Source organism: Heptranchias perlo, chromosome 24 (assembly GCF_035084215.1).
Source record: "Heptranchias perlo isolate sHepPer1 chromosome 24, sHepPer1.hap1, whole genome shotgun sequence".
NCBI lineage: Eukaryota > Metazoa > Chordata > Chondrichthyes > Hexanchiformes > Hexanchidae > Heptranchias > Heptranchias perlo.
In genome coordinates, this window is record NC_090348.1 from 27,888,777 (window position 1) to 27,908,640 (window position 19,864).

Consider the following 19,864-nt stretch of genomic DNA (forward strand, 5'->3'; position numbering starts at 1 on the left):
TCCAGATGGGTACACCATCCGGCCAGTCCCACTTACTACACTGATATTAGATTGATAGGGGGCGTATGCAGGAACTGCCTCATTGCTGCTCTCATTGGCCAGTGATGCTCAGGATAGCTTCTCAAATGGACTCAAGGACTTGTAGTGCCTGGGACCTGCTCCAGTTCTTTTTTGTTTCTCCTATTATGTGCCATCTTGTCCTGCCAGCAGATAAGTATTCTTCAGATTGGCTTACAAGGATTTTGGGATGCGCACAAGTTTGAGTTATACAATTGCTGTTTATTTCTCCTGAGCTGCAGTATGGCCATGTGTGATAAGCAGTCAGTTCGTTGTTTCTCCCATGGTGATACTGCACAAGACAATTTTTTTTTTACTGATTATGATGGTTCAAGGACAAAATGATTGACAGGTTTACACTTGAGACATGCCTACCTAGGGCAGGTTGCCTTATCTTAGCCTTTCCTTGACATCAGCCATCTTCATAACTAGTGCCCATGTCCGTTGTGTTCTGGAGACTGCATTTGTTCAGTGAGCAATTTGTTCCCAACACTGGTGCATTACGAGCTTCCTGTGAGGGTGCCCCTCAGTTCCTGTTCTTTACTTCCTCAATCATCAAAATAGTGCTTCTGAACGCAGGATGCATGCATTCCCAACAATGTCTCAGAGTAAACACCTGGCCAGCTCTCCCCTGCCCAAATACAAGAATATAAACGCCTTCTTGCTGCAGTTATCAGCTGCTCAGCCTTGTTATTAATCTGCCTACTTCACTGGTCAGCCCAGTGTGAAGACATTGTGAAGAATTTAATGAAACCAGCAATATCAGGAGTTCCAAAACCTTTTGTAACCCAATGCTAACCCCTGAACTATGCTCCAAAAGCAACTCTTGGACTATAAAAACCAACAAAAATACATGCTTCATAAACTATAGGTTAAAAAAATTATGTGACCTTTGTTTAGTTTTATTACAGCCTTCATTATTCAGCCTCAATAGAGCTGCTGATAAATGCCATTGTGTTGCCATGGGAACTTAGTGCAATAAAGGCAATGAGATAAGAAATACATTAAGTTAAAGCAAATTAAACAGAAAGCTGTATTTTCCAAATCCAAAATATCTAAATCTCTGACAAACATTTGCATAAATTTAAATAATCAACTTAATGACCACATGTAAGAACTTCAACAAAAGCATGTAGCATGTAACACAAGATAGAAAATCCTAATACATCACTGAGGAAAAACAGAATAAGCAGTGGATATCGAAAATTCTTCATTCTCAAGAGGTATGTTCTTCTTTTAAATCTGCATAATCAGCTTCTGGACTAGATTTCCCACACATTCTTAATCAATGAATGTATAATCTATTAATTAACAAATAACAATTAACTAAATGTAGTTAACTGGTCAAGTGTTAATAGAGGACGGCCAGTGAACGCTGTTTATTGGGTCTACTGCTCTTGCACTGGCAATTCACTGTTCCCATTTCATGATCATATTAACCTATGTGCCAAATCATTTTTTTCTATATTTCCACTGAACTTTTTGGGTATACTTTCCCTGTATGTTTTCATGTATGCAGTTAAGGGTTAAAAAAGTGCGATAAATATTAAGGCAAGAATGGTTTTAAAAGTTAGAGACAAATATAATCAAATGTTTATCAGGAAGCAATGATTTCTGTGCTTCTGGGAAATCATCCAATCTGAACTGAATAATGGAGGGTTTATGGTTAAAGACTTTCATTCAATACATTTGAAGGCCAGGGAGAAATTCTGCAGAATTTTCCTCAGGAGACTAAATATGTTGGATAGAGTTCACAAAACATGGTTGTACGTGGTCTGTGGAACAAATAGATCTGATGAGTCAAATGGCCTTTTTCCATTCTGTGCTTTCTTATATTCTTTTGTATGTTAGATGGCATAACAACAGGGTACACTTGGACCCAACTCCAAGTTATATGTGTTTCTCAAATTTGAATCTCCTTGTCAGGGAGCACAGAGAAACTTGGGATGAAATTGTAGTCAAGAAATTGCAAGTCAAAGATTAACTCTGCCTTTGGACTATTGCACACAAGGCACAAAGTTCTTGATGACAACACTGTCTGTTGGAGAGTTTAATAGGTTGGTGAACTTCATCTCTTGGACTCCTTGTTTGCATTTTTACAGCCTTAAAGTGTTAGGTTGTATCAGGATTCCATTATGTTCCCTGATAGCAACCTTAAAGATTCTCACTGTCACTAAACTTTCAAGTGTCGAATAGTTATGGTTATCTTTAATTTTTGTAATTGTTTGTCTTTGTTTGAAAAAATATATTGGAATAAGTTTTCATCTTTAGCACTCCAACGTAAATCTTCGTCCAGCAAAACACAGATCATGAAACGGACTCATGCCCAAATTTCTGTTATGGGCTCCCAGTACATGAAGCTCCTCGTCAGGAGCACTAATAACAAAACATTACCACATGATGTTTAGACAATGACTTCTCATAATATCATCATTGGAATTGACATGGGTGACTTACTGAACCCATACCACAAGGATGCCCAAATTCATATCAACAGATACAGCCATTACCCCCAGGTTATTCAGTTCGCTTGTCATCGTATCTGTGGATGTTCATTCCCTTGTACTGCTGTGCGCAGTAGCACTCTCCAACAGACATTGTCCAAAGATGTTATTTGCTGCCAGTATTTGGAAAAAAAATCAAAATAGCAACAGTAATAGGAAAAATACTAGAGACATAAATTAAAATTAGAAGGGGAATATGTAGAGATGTCAGATGGAACCTTTTAACCTAAAGGGAAGGGGATATTATGAATAGGTTCAAGACACAGGTGAAAGAAAGAATTGAGGGATAAGGCGACAAATTAATTGGAAGGGGTTGATCTATCATAAAGGGATGAGCTATTTGGGCCCCATGGGCTTTTCCTGTTCCTAAAAATTCTCACAGAAAAAAGGATAACAAGGTGAATTGGAATGTTTTGTTACTGATTTTTAAAAGGAATGCTGATACTTAATCTGATTTAAGCAAAGCACTATCTGAAATGGCAGCATAAAATTAAATGTTACAATCAGATCAATTTTATGGACTTGTGCTTATTAAGATTTAGGCTGAGACCATCAGTAGATGGATATCTACCAGGGTTCAGCAAGACTAGTGACGTGTTACTTATATATTTCTTAACCTGAAAGTTGATTGCAGAACATGAACTTTAACCAATGCTCTTTAAATTAACCTGCAATCAAGACAAAGCAGATATATGCACACACAGCTTCCTGAGCTACATTTTGTATTCTAGCCCATTTATTTTGCAGTGACAAACTATATTTATAAGTCTATGTAAAGTTTACAAACTCTGTTGATGTCAAGCTAAGAAAAGATGTGCCTTTTAACAAATTTAACTGTTGTCAATCGGAAATGGTGGGTAACATTCTCCTAGAATTTAAGACAAAGTTGGTGGAGTTTTAAAATGTTCTTCCAAACCTGAAGTACAAAATAAAATCACATTGATAAAATGTTATGTCTTTGGAATATCTTCCTAGAAAAGTTATTTCTTGCAGCTTTCAATCAGCAGCAGAACTTAACCAACACCATATAGAGCACTTTCTACTTCCAACAATCAACACTGTTGGGTTTACAACACATACTGTCCAGAATGAGTAATTGGGGGAGGGGTGGGAGCTGCTGAGGGCCACATTTTTCCCACAACCTCCACCCCAAATGCAGGCAACAGCCGTTGGTAGCTCCTTTCTGTGGACACCTCCCACCTGAAACAACAACATTGTTCAGGATTTTAATTGCCAAGTCTGGGTGGGTTCAGGCCGAGGGGGCAAATAAGATAGCATTTTTATGACGCTGGAGGGAATCCCAGCTCCAACCCGTCGAAAAATGCGTACGACCCAGTCACATCTGGGTGTACGCGGATCAGGAAGCCGGAGGTCGCCAGCGGGCCGATATTTAAACAATGAATTCACTAGTTTATATTGCGTGAATTGAGGCAGGGACACGATTTTAACCCTGCCTTAACGTGTTTCCGTGGTATCTGAAAGACTCCATAGAAACGAAGGCGGGTTGCAGCCGACAGCCATTTGGCCATTTAATTCAGTTTGACAGATGGGGATAAAAGGTGAGTTTTTGCAGCAGGGATATCAGCTCTCTCAGGCAAACCTTTGGCTGGGAGTTCTTCGTGTTTAGACTGAGATTTCTTTGTTAACACTAAGAATTCTTGTGTTCAGACATATCTACCTACTTTTTGGACCCCCTCAAACTGACAATGTCAGGATGGGGATGTAATGGCTGCATTCACCAGTACATCTGAGGAGGAGGAACATCGGCATCCTCGCCAGGCACGGCGTGCAGCTCTGGCACTTCCAGCTCCACAAGACAGAGGTGCGCCACAGGGACCCGCACAAAAGCAGAGAGGGGAACAAGAGGGCCCGACATCACAGGAGGCACTACCTTCGTGAAAGAGTCTACAGACAGAGGCTCAACTTCCTGGACCACTCTGAGGACCAGTGCCAATGAAGGCTCAGAGTGAGTCGCCAGGTGGTCGCAGACATCTGCAGCCTCCTTCATGCAGAGCTGCTCCCGGCTAGGCCTTGTGGCATCGCATTGCCCGTCGCAGTTAAAGTCACCACTGCCCTCAACTTCTTCGCCTCCGGATCCTTCCAGGGCACCACCGGTGACATCGCTGGGGGGGGGGGGTCTCAGTCGTCTGCTCACAATGTGTATATGACAGGTGACGGATGGATTGTTTCGCAGGGCGGCCCAATACGTCAACTTCCCCATGGATGACATCAGCCAGACTGAGAGGGCAGTGGGATTCCACTCTGTGGCTGGCTTCCCACGTGCACACATGTGACAATCCGAGTACCTCCACGTGAGCTAGGACTGTTCTTCAACAGAAAGGGATATCACTCCATCAATGTGCAATTCGTTTGTGACCACCGGACAAGGTTTCTGCAGGTGTGTGCCAGATTTCCTGACAGCTGCCATGACTCCTTCATTCTGCGAGAATCCAACATCCCGGTCCTCTTCCACTCACCAAACAGACTTAAGGGCTGGCTCCTCGGAGACAAGGGATACCCCCTGCAGACGTGGCTCATGACACCTCTGAGAAACCCCACCATCGAGGCACAGCTGCGGTACAACGACAATCACATCACCACCAGATCTGTCATTGAACATGCCATAGGACTGCTCAAGATGCGGTTTCGGTGCCTGGATTGATCTGGGGGAGCCCTTCAGAACGCACCAGCGAGAGTGGGTAGAATTATAGTCGTCTGTTGCGTCCTGCATAACATCGCTCGACAGAGAGGCCTATGCCCTCATGAAGCATCCACACTTGCCATTAACATGGCGGAGGAGGAGGAAGAACAACCCATCAGTAGAGCAGCGGCTCACCTGGATGCTTGTCATGCCAGGGAGGCACTAATATTTGATAACTTCTCCTAAGGAGATATGCAAAGTGAGGATGGTCAAGTTCTATGATCACCTGGAACGAGCACCGCCAACACCAGACCCCCGCCCCCACCTCACACAAAACATTCCTACAACCACACATACAACCACCATAAACGCACCCACTGGGTGGCATCAAGTCTCGCCGTTCACGATGAAGCACATGAAAGTGCGCTATCACCAAAGGGACTCAAGAATGGGCAAGATGTAGCAGTGGTGGTGAGAATTATACGATTTAATGTGCATGAAACAAAAAACAAAGAGAAATGAAAAACATGACAACCTGTCAAACACCCTCGTGCATACCCTTTGTGATTACAAAAACTTTGCCTTTTGCTTCCTACTACTTCTACGTGGTGCATCCCCTGTGGTTGTAGCAGAGGTAGCGGCAGGTTGCTCATGTTCATGCCCTGACTGTTGAGATGCTTTGGGCCTATGCCCTCTGGGTTTTGGAGCCCGTGAGCGCCCCGCCAAAGACTGCTCCACCTGCACCTGTGCAGGGGCTGACTCGGCCACCTGGGGAGGAGGCAGCATTGAGGGTACTGGGTAAGAGGGGGGCAACGGGTGAGATGTGGGAGCGCTTTGAATGGCGTCCCCACTTCCATGTCCCCTTTCGCCATCATCCCTCACCTGGGCCAGGGCCACATCACTCCTTCCACTCTGCTGGACAACAGTTTGGAGGACATGTGTAATGCCTAGTAAGCCCACTTCTAAAGTATCTGTCAGCCGGTTTAAGGCGGCAGGTGGTTGTTCACCCTAAGTCTGCACGGCCGTTGTCAGGGCCTGAATGGACTCATTTGTGAGCCATGTTTGAAGCTCAATGGAGGCTGGCCTTCTCTCCATCGCAGACATTCCTGCACTTACCTGCGCCACCAGTCCACTAATGCTAGAGGTGGACTCCTCCATCTTTTCTGCTATTGTGGAGAGTGCGCGTGGCACCTGTTCCAGTACCTCGCAAATGTGCTGCCGTCCCTCAATCATTCTCCTTTTAAAGGATGGCCCCCGGGGTTTAGCAAGTTGCGCAGCCTTCAGACGGCAAACCCGGAAGCCACATTAAGGGCCATCAATTAGGTCACGGTCGTGTGGGGATAGGTAGGGACTTTTTTCGGGTTTCCCATGCACCCATTGACCCCCTCTGCTGACATCCCATCGGCATATTAAAATCCTGGCCCTGAAGACAGCAGAGATCGGTAAAATGATAATCTTCAGGGGAGGCTGGAGAAAAAACTGTATAATCAATTAATAGTTATATTCAATATCTGATCAGTACTGGCTGCATACCTGTGATCTCACTCACAGTGAGTTAGATGAAATGCTGTTTTATAACAAAGGAGTGTTTTAAAAATATACTGGACAATACATTATTTTGTTGCTAAGGTGCCAAAAAAAGCAACTCCCATAAAAATGCTATTTGTGGCTCTTTCCTATGCTTGTGTTTCCATCAGCTTCATTTCGAAGCGACTTTGTACAATGGGTTTTTAAATTTTCCAAATCCCACAGTATCTCTGAATGAAGTGAGAAAATTACCGCCAATTTCTAACAATTGAGGGCAGTTTCATATTTGAGCTCACACTAGTTTTGAAATCCCCAATTTATTTCATGAAGCTCTCTTACAGTCAGCAGAGAGAGAGCAAACTTTAATCGAGATTCAAACCCAGGCACTAAAGATAAAACACCAATGTGCTAACATGGTGCACGATCCAGTGAGTAGCAAATGATTTAATGAGTGAATAAACACAACAGGAATCTATTAGCTTACACCATAGTTACACAACACACTTACACCATTATTATTATTATTAATAAGTATCCGTATAATAGTGCAGCAGAAACATAAATATAAAACATAAATACATTCAGCACATACCTATTAAGATTTTTAAAAATAAAGTAACATCATTCATGTATAGATAAAGTTATACCTTATTTATAGTATTCTGAATGATCTCATTTCCAAAAGGTATCAGAATACCTCCTATTATCACCAACAGCGCACCAATAGCAATTCCAATAATGAGTGCAATTTTTCTGTTACAACCCATTATTCACAATCAGACTAAGGACAGGCAAAATCTTCGGTTCCAGAGCATGCGTTAGCCAAAGATAGAAGCAACAATCCGTGCAAAGACAGCCCGAGAAATTGGGAGCCAGCTGCTCTTCAGAGGATCAAAGAGCATAAGAGGGCAAATCAGAAGACTGAAGCACTGATAACATGGGGTTTGACTGTTGGGCAAATCAGAAGAATGAAGCACTGATAACATGGGGTTTGACTGTTGGGCAAATCAGAAGAATGAAGCACTGATAACATGGGGTTTGACTGTTGCCAAATGATAACCAGACAAAATTTTCTTTCACAAAACATACAAAGATCAGATAGCAAAGTTCACAAGAAGAGAACAAGGAAGTAAATTGTAGTTCCCAAATCTATAATTATAAATACGGAACTAAAGCCCAGAAGTAACTGCTGACAATATTAGTGGGTGAACGTTTAATAGATTCATTTGGGATTCATTTGTCTGCAATTTTACTAAAGGAGTAAACCTATTTAGTGGTTTTGTATTGTACCAAATACTTATTTGAATACTTCCCCATTTGTCTGCAGGTTTACACATTAACAGTTCAGCCCAGTTTACCATGGCTAATTCAATTTGCATTCCATCAAAGTTCGGCTTGCCTAAATTTAAAACCTCAGTTTGTGGCTCTCCCTTCTCCCTCTCAAACCTAATATCAAATTCAATCATATTATGGTCACGATTTGCAAAATGCTCCCTTACCATCAGGTTGTGAACTAATTCTGGTTCGTTACTCATCACTAAATCCAGTCTGGCCTATTCCCTTGTTGGTTGTTGCGCCAGAAAACTGTTCCAACTAGTTTAAATCTTTCCCCCACTGCCCTATTTAACCTTTCCACAAAGACACGGGGTGCCTCTCCACTGTAGGTGAAGGCCATCCCATGTGTACAGCCTTCCCTGGCCCCAAAAGTGGTCCCAGTCTCCCAGGAATCTGAAACTCTCCCTTCTACACCATCCTTCCAACAATGCGTTGACAATCCTAATCTTTCTCTCTCGTCCAGCACGTGGCACTGAGAGTAATCCAGAGATTACTACCCTGGATGTTCTGCTCCTTAATCCACTAAGTTCCCAATGGCCTAGTATCCCTGTCCACTCCAACTCCCACTGGCTCACTATTCCCCAACATATATCACTTACCACCAACAGCTACTGTGGAACATGGTATGTACTTCTGCAACATCTCAAGAAGCAAAATGGTGAAATGTGTAGCACTCCTTCCAATCAATTATTTGAAGGTAGAATATTTTTATCCAGAACAATTTTATTCTATGGTATGATAACAAACAGAGACTTGCATTTATATAGCGCCTTTCACAACCTCAGGACATCCCAAAGCGCTTTATAGTACTTTTTGAAGTGTAATCACTGTTGTTTTGTTTTTTTTCTGACACTCTGGGGTGCCTTATTGCCTTACAGATTCATTCCAGATTCCTTGCAGTGACATTACATCAAGCCAAAGCTCTACAAGCCAAAGCTCTACACTCTGCCCGAGGGGATTTCTCCCTGTTGTAATGTAGGAAATGCAGCAGCCACTTTGCGCACAGCAAGGACTCACAAACAGCAATGAGATAAGTAACCAGATAATCTCTTTTAGGTGTTGGTTGAGGGATAAATATTGGCCAGGACACCAGGGAGAACTCCGCTGCTTTTCTTTGAAACAGTGCCTTGGGATCCTTTACATCCACCCTCTCGGGTAGATGTGAAGGATCCTTCATTTTCCTTCGTTTAACATCTCATCCGAAAGACGGCACCTCCAACAGTGAAGCATTCCCTCAGTGCTGTACTGGAGTGTCAGCCTAGATTTTATGCTCAAGTCTCTGGAGTGGGACTGTGAACCCACAATCTTCTGACTCAGAGGAAAGAGTGCTATCACTGAGCCACGGCTGACACTGAGGAATGATGGAGAGGAAACAAGAAGACAGTGGTGAGTTTTCCACCTATTACACTGGCCCAACAAGTTGGCAATTTGCATAGGGGCAGACAGATGTGCAATTTGGAAATCAAGTCTATTGAGACCACACTGAAAAACAGGAGCACAAAACTGAAGTGAAAGAGTTGCACTATTGCCTTCTGCAATGCTTTCAGGGCCTTGCAGGGGTGGAGCTCAGCTACACACACATGCACATGAACCGATCACAGTTTCTGTTTGGGTACTTTAGCTCCTCTCAAAACGCAGGAAGTATTTCCACGACACATTTTTAATATAATTTATTAAGACTCCCAACAAGACAGCAACCTCAGATTTAATGTGAGGTTATGTTCTGTGGCACTTTTGCTAATATTTATTCCACATTGATGGGACATTTTGTTTTACCATTCTCAATTATAAATGCACAGGCACTGTTTCACTATGATCCAAGACACTGTTTACAACTTCAATAAGATTGAAATCAACTTCAGTAAGATTGACATCGACCTCAATTTGTTCTGTCTGCACAAACACAGATTATACTGTAAACAATTTTACAACACCAAGTTATAGTCCAGCAATTTTATTTTAAATTCACAAGCTTTCGGAGGCTTCCCCCTTCGTCAGGTGAACGATTTTCACATCGTTCACCTGAGGAAGGAGGTAGCCTCCGAAAGCTTGTGAATTTAAAATAAAATTGCTGGACTATAACTTGGTGTTGTAAAATTGTTTACAATTGTCAACCCCAGTCCATCACCGGCATCTCCACATCACAGATTATATTAACAGTGAGAGCATTTTTAAGCTCACATAGAAGGAGCTACACCATACATAAAACAGGACTTATGGTCTTTATTAAAGTTTTAGTTTATATATTCTCCTTTTCCTTCACATTAGGTGGTCTATTCCGGACCTCTCCACTTATCCCAGAGTGAGCCAGCCTGAACTTCACTGCAGTTGTGCCTCCCTTTCTGTCGATGTGTGCAGGGCTTCACTCAGATCTTCCTCACAGTGGCACATCTTTTAAGAAGTGATTTTGTCAGCATTTGGGATACTTTGTCAGAGGGGTACATCCGCCCCGCAGAATGGACCGGACACTATTTAATAAGGGATACTTCCGCCCCGCAGAATGGAGCGGACACTATTTAATTAGGGACATTTCCGCCCCGCAGAATGGAGCGGAAGTTGGCAGAATGGCGAGCGCGGCAGAGGACGGTGGAAAAGTCGGGCAGCGACAGTGGGTGTCGGGGAAGCCGCGGGGTTTTCAGCGCCTTGTGGGACAGGTTGCGGCTCCGGAGAGATGAGGCAGAATCCCCGGAGCGGCCCCGAGACACCGCAGAGAGCAGCGTGAGTGAGGCCGCGGGGCCGGGGACTCCCAGGGAGACTGTTGGGCCGTGGAGCAGGACACGCAGAGTGTTCAGATAACTGCCAGATTTGACTCTTCCAATGCTCCCTGGCTCCCTCCCATCCCGCACCTCCTGTAAACTTCAGCTCAAACAAAATCTTCTCGTCTGTATCCCATATTGCACCAAATCCCACTCACCCATCACCCCTGCCCTTGCTAACCTATATTGGTTCCCGGTTACCCAACACCTCCAATTTAAAATTCACCTCATGTTTAATTCCCTTCATGACCTTGCTCCTCCCAATATCTAACCTCCTCCAGCCCTACAATCCCTTCAGAACTTTGGCCTCTTTACGGAGGAGGAGGAGGAGGAGCCGCCTCCGCCTCCTGCTGCTTGGGGAGTTCTCCAGCTCAGGACATCCTTTTTCCACTTGACTGTTTCTCCACCTTGTCTAGTCCCTGCCCCGACACCGCCTCTCCGACACTTGCCTGTTTTCTGACTCTAACTGTCTATTTTGTACACTATGGACCTACAATCCCTCCATTTCATACCCAACCAATTCGGCAGGTCAAACATCTTATAATAATGATGTGGAGATGCCGGTGATGGACTGGGGTTGACAATTGTAAACAATTTTACAACACCAAGTTATAGTCCAGCAATTTTATTTTAAATTCACAAGCTTTCGGAGGCTTCCTCCTTCCTCATGTTCACCTGCATCTACACATCATCAAATATAACAAACACACACATTCATCACAAGTATTGGTATTTGTCAAGCTCAAATTGCTACTTCAATGAATAGCTGGCAACCAAATCCACTCAGCAACATTCGTCAAACAGCAGGTCCTCGTCCTTTTCAAGTTATTTGCTGGTGCATCCACATGGCGTGTCCTACCACCGTCCTCATTTACCCCTCTTCGTTCAAGGGTTCTTATCTAACAGTCCAATAGAATATTCAGGGCAGTTAAGCAGCAACAACTTGCATTTTATGTAGCACCTTTAACATAGTAAAACGACCCAAGGTGCTTCACAGGAGTGTTTTCAAATGAAATTTGAACAACAAAAGCACTACTCTGCTTAGGTTTAACTTTTCAAATACATAATTGAAAGGGATTTTGATATAGGCAGAAACTGTTCCTGCTGGCAGGAGGGTCGGTGACCAGAGGACACAGATTTAAGATATTTGGCAAAAAAAATCCAGGGGGGGGAAATGAAATTTTTTTTAATGCAGCAAGTTATGATTTGGAATGCACTGCCTGAAAGAGGTGGAAGCAGATTCAATAATTTCAAAAGGGGATTGGATAAATACTTGAAAGGTAGAAATTTGCAGGGCTATGAGGAAAGAGCAGTGGAATGGGACTAATTGGATAGCTCTTTTGTAGGTATGATGGACTGAATGGCCTCCTTTGCTGTATGCTTCAATGAAAGCTGTATACATTACATGTTAATCTTGTGTAGGGTGCATTTTCTGGCAACAAACCTTACTTCCTGTTGCCATGACTTAGTTACATTTTTTTCTTGTCATTTCCCATTGTGAATTACTAAGTCAACATTTCCAGTTCCATGTTATATCAACTATCACAAAGTTTAGCCACTGAAAAACTCTCTCCATAGAGCCAAAGTCCCTCCCAACCCTGCTGCCATCTTGTGTGTTAAAAACACTTGTATTCATCAACTGAGTGGGCAGCACCATAGGCAATTTACTACTTTGTATAAATAAATGCATGTAGCATTAAATATGAAGGAGATAGGAGACCTGTATAACTCATTTGCAACATTGTGCAGTCTGCACTTGTAAAATAAACATTTTTAATAGTTGCTGTTAGGTAAACACATGTTACAAAATGTAAGTTGTTGTCGTATAACAACTTTTAACATAGAAAAATGTCCCAAGGTGCATCAGAAAGAAAAATGAGCACAGAGCCAAGGAAAGAGATATTTGGAGGGCTGACCAAAAACTTGATCAAAGAGGTGGGGCTTAAGGAGAGTCTTAAAGGATGAGATGGAGGTGGAGGGATTTAGGGAGGGAATTTCAGGGTGTGGGGTCTAGGTGGTTGAAAGTATGGCCACCAATATTGGGACAAAGAGAGGGGAATGCACAAGAGGCCAAAGTTCTGAAGGGATTGTAGGGCTGGAGGAGGTTAGATATTGGGAGGAGCAAGGTCATGAAGGGAATTAAACATGAGGTGAATTTTAAATTGGAGGTGTTGGGTAACCGGGAACCAATATAGGTTAGCAAGGGCAGGGGTGATGGGTGAGTGGGATTTGGTGCAATATGGGATACAGACGAGAAGATTTTGTTTGAGCTGAAGTTTACAGGAGGTGCGGGATGGGAGGTAGCCAGGGAGCATTGAAATAGTCAAATCTGGCAGTTATCTTAACAATCAATAAGTGTGGTAACTGTCTGAAACTTTGTTTTCAGTGCCAAAAACCTCATCCAGTTCCATTAGTAGTACATCAACCTTGCAGTTTGTACCTTCTGCTGATAGTGTTATCCATTTATTGCTATCTCATTGCAGTAACATCGAGTGCATGGAGCAAATTTATCTTGCATTTAAAGTTTCAGATTGTAAAATATTTTTATGCAGTATTTTTTAAATCTGACCAAGTATTTCACAAAAAGCTAGACTTCAGTTTGACCCTCTTTACTCAACACTGAACTTGTAGCATAATTTACAGGACCAGTTTTATAAATTAAATCTCTTCAAAATTCACATGTAAACATGGGGTTTAGGTTTTATATGCACTGCTGGAGGCAGTTGTAACAAGGACAGCTGTTTGATCAATTTGTTCCTGTGAGCTTAAAAAGAGTTGGAAGAAATTCTACCTTGTGAAAGGCTTATGATTGGACGCTGCAGAGAGGTTGCCTTTATTGTGTCAGAAAATTAGTCATTTCAATATTAGATTTAATTGGATGGTGAGCTAAATGAGATCTCTCCCTAATGTGGGCTGTGAGCAGTGGGAATGCCTTTTATAATTCTTCTGTTGAAAAATCACAAAAGCTTAACAATATCGCTAGGTTAAAAAATCCTAATAAAAGTTAATTACAGAGTCTCAAAAATCATATTAACCGAGAAGCAGAGTGTTTTCCTATACTTTTTTCCCCCTTCGTACTATTGACTATAATTCATTTAGGATTCAAGCTCTGAATTATTCCCGTTAGCACCAGTCATCAAAATGAAAATCATATTTCACTGGGTGGAATTGAGTAGCCTCGAAAACAAAACCCCATCTTCCTCGTGGTGAGAAAGACACTTGATGAAACAGGATGTTAAAAGAGTGCTCATTGCACGCATGAATCAGCCCTGAATAATTTACATCATGACTACATCTAACTAAGACTGTTTAATATTCTATCAAGATTTATTCATTGGTTTTTTTTCTTAAATTATCTCACTTTTTATTTGTTCTCAGGATGTGGGCAATGCTAGTATGCCCTCATTTCTTGCCTGTCCCTGGGTGATCTGAGAAGCAGGTGGTGGGTGGCCTACTCAAACCGCTGCAGTTCTTGACGTGATTGTGCTCCCACAATGGTATTAGGTAGAAAATTCCAGGATATTGACCCAGCGATGATGAAGGATTGTGCAAGAGTTGTAGGAGAACTTGAATGTTTGGATGTTGCCATGAAATTGCTGCACTTGACCTTCTTATTGGTAGAGGTTGCAGGGGAAGGAGGTGCTGTTGCGGTAACCTTAGTGAGTGGCTCCAGTTCATCCTGTAGATCGTACATGCTAAAGTCACAGTGTATTGGTGATGGGGGGTGGGGGCGGAAGGGATTCATCAAACTACTGACCTGAGCCTTGTAGATGGTGGAGAGGCTTTGTGGGGTCAAGATGAGAACCACTCATTGTAGAGTGCTCACCCTCTGCTCTGTTTTTGTAGCCAGGGTGTTAAAACAGCATTGGAAGGGAACTGAGCGGGGGGTTTCTGTTGCCAGGGATACCCTGCTACTGCACTGTATTTCTTACTCTAATTTTTTCTGCTGCAGAACAAAACAAGTTTGTATTTCCATTGAGTCTTCTGCTGCCCAACTATGAGTACAGAATGCTCTTTCTTGTTAGTAATAAAGAGCTACATTCTTTTTTAAAAAAAAGTATCCCCTAGTACAATAGGATCCCGTTCAGTGCCTTTTTGCTGCTGTGCTTGTTGCAGCATGTTGTCTGTAAGTGCCAGGGCCTGCTTTGGGATCGCTAAACTTGCACTCGGAATCCAAAAAGATGAACGCGATATACTGATTGTTTTATTTGGATAGTGCCGCCGATCTTGCTGAATAAGTAGTCACAGGATCTTTTCAGTTATTTGAAAGATTTGTACTTAGACTCCGCATGGTATGGAGTAAGTGACTGAAGATTCAGACCAGAATCAGGCTGGGGTGATTCATAGAACCTTACAAAACAGGAGGAGGCCATTCGGCCCATTCTTGCCTGTGCCGACTCTGAAAGAGCTATCCAATTAATCCCACTCCCTGCTCTTTCCCCATAGCCCTGAAAATTTTTCCCTTTCAAGTATTTATCCAGTTCCCTTTTGAAAGTTACCATTGAATCTGCTTCCACTGCCCTTTCAGTTGATTGTGACAGTTCGCTGACTTGGCCATTTTCCTCAGGAACAGTAGAGTGCCATAGCTTGACTTGTCTGACAGTATTTGGCATTCATTTTGGTTGCAATTTCCTGTTTGTTCTTACTATTGTTGTAATTGTAGTTAATCTGATCGCATACCTGTCCTACACGTGACTTGCCAATGAAGTGAATGTAAAATCAAACATTTGAAGTTGGAGAGTTTTGCACACAAAAAAAAGGAACAGGGTGGTCAGCATAACTGGTCACCTCAGCCCAGTTCACAGCTTAAAACTAGAAATTCTAGATATTACTTTGTTTTTATGGTTTTTTTCAGGTAAAGAAAGAAAATGGCCAGAGTTGGTTCCAAGATAGATTTGTGACACAGCCTATTGAATCCGATTACTCCATCTTCGCAAATGTGACTTTCCTGAAATTCCTGCTCTGGCTGGTGCTACTTGGCCTTTTCATTGAGCTGGAGTTCGGCCTGGCATATTTTGTACTGTCAATGTTTTATTGGCTTTACATCGGGACCCGAGACCCATCCAAAAAGAAGCAAGGAGAAGTTAGTGCATACTCTGTGTTCAACCCTGGCTGTAAGGCCATTGATGGGAGCCTGACAGCAGAACAGTTTGAGCGAGAACTTCAGTACAGACCCCTGGCTGGCAGATGACTCTGGCCTGTGGAAAACATTTTTTTTTACTGTACTAAATACCCATAGGGGATATGTGTACCTGATGTAACCAACACAGTTCTTGGTGTGCTGATGCAGTCTCTTACACTGCGTAGGTTAACGGTTAGCAGTAGGTACATCCAAGCTGCCGACTGCCCACATGAAACATAGATGAGGGATTTTAGTGATATTTAAACACAATAAAAGGCATCAATTAAATTGATGATGTTTGCTTATTTTGTAAATGTTCGTTTAGTGTTACTGAATGTATTTTACTGTAATTTTGTTGACTATGGTCTCCAGATTAATACTGGCATACTGTACAGGTGCCATTGTATATCCAGTATTTAAATGAAAGTGTGACGCATTGAATAATCTGAGTGCCCTGCAACGTGCCTGGGAAAGGCCAGTTGTCCCACATTGATTACTCCAGTTCTGTTTATGATACGTAGATTGGGTGTGTTACAAAACAGCAGTAAGTCTGTTCTAATGACCTTATAAATCGAGTGATACTTGAGCAATTTATTTCTTTTACCTGAGACTGCAAACCACATTTCCACCTATGATGCTCTTTATAATAACTATAGACAATAATGGATATTTCTTACCTTTTTAGAAACGCAGAAGTGCAAGACGTTCTGGTGAAAGTAGTTTTGTTTCAGTCAGATGACAGGCTGTCACCATTTGCATGAATCAAGCTGAAGTGATAATGTCATGCATCACTTCAGTGACAGTGTTATACCTCAGACAGTTAGCGGGAAGTAGCACCTTCTAATGTTCACCCTCTAAATGTTGTGTAATATTATCCACACAGATTAGTTTCTCAAAATCACAAATTGCAACCACTACATTAGTTCTTAAATTGCCCATCAGCAGAATTAAATAGCTAATGTGACCCAGACTGTTATGACCCCACAACCCTCTTCCATTCTACATTCCAGTCCCTTAAGTTTCAGCTTTGCTTTCAGACTTCAGTTGGCAAATGTCAGTGTATAGATTCAATGCTGATCATTCATTCTGTCATTCTCCAGCACAGATGTTAGGCTAACTGGTCTATAATTTCCAGCCTTCTGCCTACTACCCTTTTTAAATAAGAGTGTTACATTAGCAGTTTTCCAATCTGCCGGGACCTTTGCCGAGTCCAGAGAATTTTGGAAAATTATTACCAAAGCATCCACAATCCCTACTGCCACTTCCCTCAAGACCCTAGGATGTAAGTCATCAGGTCCAGGGGATTTATCCGCCTTGAGTCCCATTAATTTACTGAGTACCAATTCCTTAGTGATTTTAATCGTATTTAGCTCCCCCCCCCCCCCCCCCCCCCACAGAGCCCCCTCTTTGTCCAGTGTTGGGATATTCTTAGTGTCCTCTACCGTAAAGACTGAAACAAAATATTTGTTCAGCATTTTTGCCATCTCCATGTTTCCCACCATTAATTTCCCAGTCTCATCCTCTAAGGGGCCTACGTTTGCCTTAGCCACCCTTTTTCTTTTTATATAACTTTCGAATCTCTTGCTATCTGTTTTTATATCTTTTGCTAATTTATTTTCATAATCTATCTTCCCTTTCTTAATCAATCCTTTCGTTACTTTTTGCTGTCTTTTGAAGACTTCCCAATCTTCTATCCTCCCACTAAGTTTGGCTACCTTATATGTCCTTGTTTTTAGTCAGATACTATCCTTAATTTCTTTACTTAGCCACGGATAGCTGTCATTTCTTTTACACCTTTTTTTCCTCAGTGGAATATATATTTTTTGAAAGTTGTAAAATAACTCCTTAAATGAACACCACTGCTCATGTACCGTCTTACCCTTTAATCTATTTTCCCAGTCCACTTTAATCAATTCCGCTCTCATACCATCATCGTCTCCTTTATTCAAGCTCATAGAATCATAGAAGTTTACAGCATGGAAACAGGCCCTTCGGCCCAACATGTCCATGTCACCCAGTTTATACCACTAAGCTAGTCCCAATTGCCTGCACTTGGCCCATATCCCTCTATACCCATCTTACCCATGTAACTGTCCAAATGCTTTTTAAAAGACAAAATTGTACCCGCCTCTACTACTGCCTCTGGCAGCTCGTTCCAGACACTCACCACCCTTTGAGTGAAAAAATTGCCCCTCTGGACCCTTTTGTATCTCTCCCCTCTCACCTTAAATCTATGTCCCCTTGTTATAGACTCCCCTACCTTTGGGAAAAGATTTTGACTATCTACTTTATCTATGCCCCTCATTATTTTATAGACTTGTATAAGATCACCCCTCAACCTCCTACTCTCCAGGGAAAAAAGTCCCAGTCTATCTAACCTCTCCCTATAAGTCAAACCATCAAGTCCCGGTAGCATCCTAGTAAATCTTTTCTGCACTCTTTCTAGTTTAATAATATCCTTTCTATAATAGGGTGACCAGAACTGTACACAGTATTCCAAGTGTGGCCTAACTAACTCAGTACGCTTGTTTGAGAACCAACCTTCTCACCCTCTAATTGGATATGGAATGTAACCATGTTATGGTCACTCATTCCAAGGGGATCCTTAACTAGGACATTATTAATTAATCCTGACTCATTACACAGGACCAGGTCCAAGGTTGCTTGCCCCCTGGTAGGATCAGTTACATACTGCTCAAGAAATCCATCCCTAATACACTCAATGAACTCTTCCTCAAGGCTGCCCTGCCCAATTTGATTTGTCCAGTTAATATGATAGTTTAAATCCCCCATTATTATAGCTGTTCCCTTATTACATGCCCCGACTATTTCCTGATTAATACTTCTTCCAGCAGAGTTGCAACTATTAGGAGACCTATATACTACGCCCACTAGTGTTTTTTCCCCTTATTATTCCTTATCTCCACCCAAACTGTTTCATTATCCTGATCCTTTGTCCCAATATCATTTCTCTGTATTACAGTGATTCCTTCCTTTATTAACATAGCCACCCCACCTCCCCTTCCTTCCTGCCTGTCCTTCCTGATTGTTAAATACCCTGGCATATTTAATTCCCAGTCGTTGTCACCCTGCAGCCATGTTTCTGTAATGGCCACAAGATCATACCCATACGTCGTTATTTGTGCCGTTAACTCGTCCATTTTGTTACGAATGCTACGTGCATTCAGATAAAGAACTTTCAAATATGTTTTGTGACACTTAGTTCCTGCTTTTTCCTTTTTGTCCCGATGTTTGTCCTGGATCTCCTTCATCTTCTCGGCGTACTTGCTGAAAGGGTTTGATAAATAGCATAGATGCATTTAAGGGGAAGCTAGATAAGCACACAAAGGAGAAAGGAATAGAAGGGTATGCTGATAGGGGTAGATGAAGTCGGAAAGGAGGAGGCTTGTGTGGAGCATCAATGCCAGTACAGACCAGTTGGGCTGAATGGCCTGTTTCTGTGCTGTAAACTCAATGCAACTTTGCAATAATTTTCTGAATCCAAGTCAGTTATAAAAGTTAAAAACAAGTGTGGTCCCAACACCAAGCCCTGGGGCACCCTACTCAGTAATCCCCCCCCCTTCCCCCCTGATATAACTGTTCTAATGAGTACTTGTTGCTTTCTACCCTTCAGACAGTTTTTTATCCATTCCCAAGCTTCACCATGAATCCCCACAGCTTTGAGTTTAACTTATAACCTTTCTTACGTTACAACAGTGACTACACTTCAAAAAGTACTTAATTGGCGGTAAAGCGCTTTGGGATGTCCTGAGGTTGTAAAAAGTGCTATATAAATGCAAGTTCTTATCTTTTTTTATGTGGAACTCTGTCAAATACCTTTGGGAAATCCAAGTACATTATTTTTTTCATAAAATATACTTTATTCATAAAATTTGCAGCAATACATACAATACAGTTGTCA

At 42.2% G+C, this 19,864-nt stretch overlaps 2 protein-coding genes across 3 annotated transcripts in view; one reads left to right on the forward strand and one right to left on the reverse strand.

Moving 5' to 3' along the window:
- The window catches only part of cd36 (CD36 molecule (CD36 blood group)), a 34,565-nt gene extending 26,786 nt beyond the window's left edge, over positions 1-7,779 (reverse strand). The window contains exon 1 of one of the 2 annotated variants that reach the window (XM_068005365.1): positions 7,377-7,779. In XM_068005365.1, coding sequence (XP_067861466.1) covers positions 7,377-7,496 — 120 coding nt within the window. In that variant the 5' untranslated portion in view covers positions 7,497-7,779. Of the gene's footprint in view, positions 1-432; positions 521-7,376 lie in introns of those variants that run through there. The other variant, XM_068005367.1, reaches the window with a different exon arrangement.
- Positions 7,780-10,597: 2,818 nt separating this feature from the next.
- On the forward strand, positions 10,598-16,230 carry saysd1 (SAYSVFN motif domain containing 1). The gene is made up of 2 exons (XM_068005369.1): positions 10,598-10,782; positions 15,676-16,230. Exons 1-2 carry the CDS (start codon positions 10,609-10,611, stop codon positions 16,009-16,011), a joined length of 510 nt encoding a protein of 169 aa, XP_067861470.1. The 5' UTR covers positions 10,598-10,608; the 3' UTR covers positions 16,012-16,230.
- Positions 16,231-19,864: the final 3,634 nt, after the last annotated feature.

What these genes read in the sequence shown, in the direction of transcription:
- saysd1 (XM_068005369.1), top strand. Translation starts at nt 10,609, where the DNA reads ATGGAGCGGAAGTTGGCAGAATGGCGAGCGCGGCAGAGGACGGTGGAA. An exon ending in GAGACACCGCAGAGAGCAGC is followed by an intron (nt 10,783 to 15,675) that starts GTGAGTGAGGCC and finishes GGTTTTTTTCAG; the next exon opens with GTAAAGAAAGAAAATGGCCA.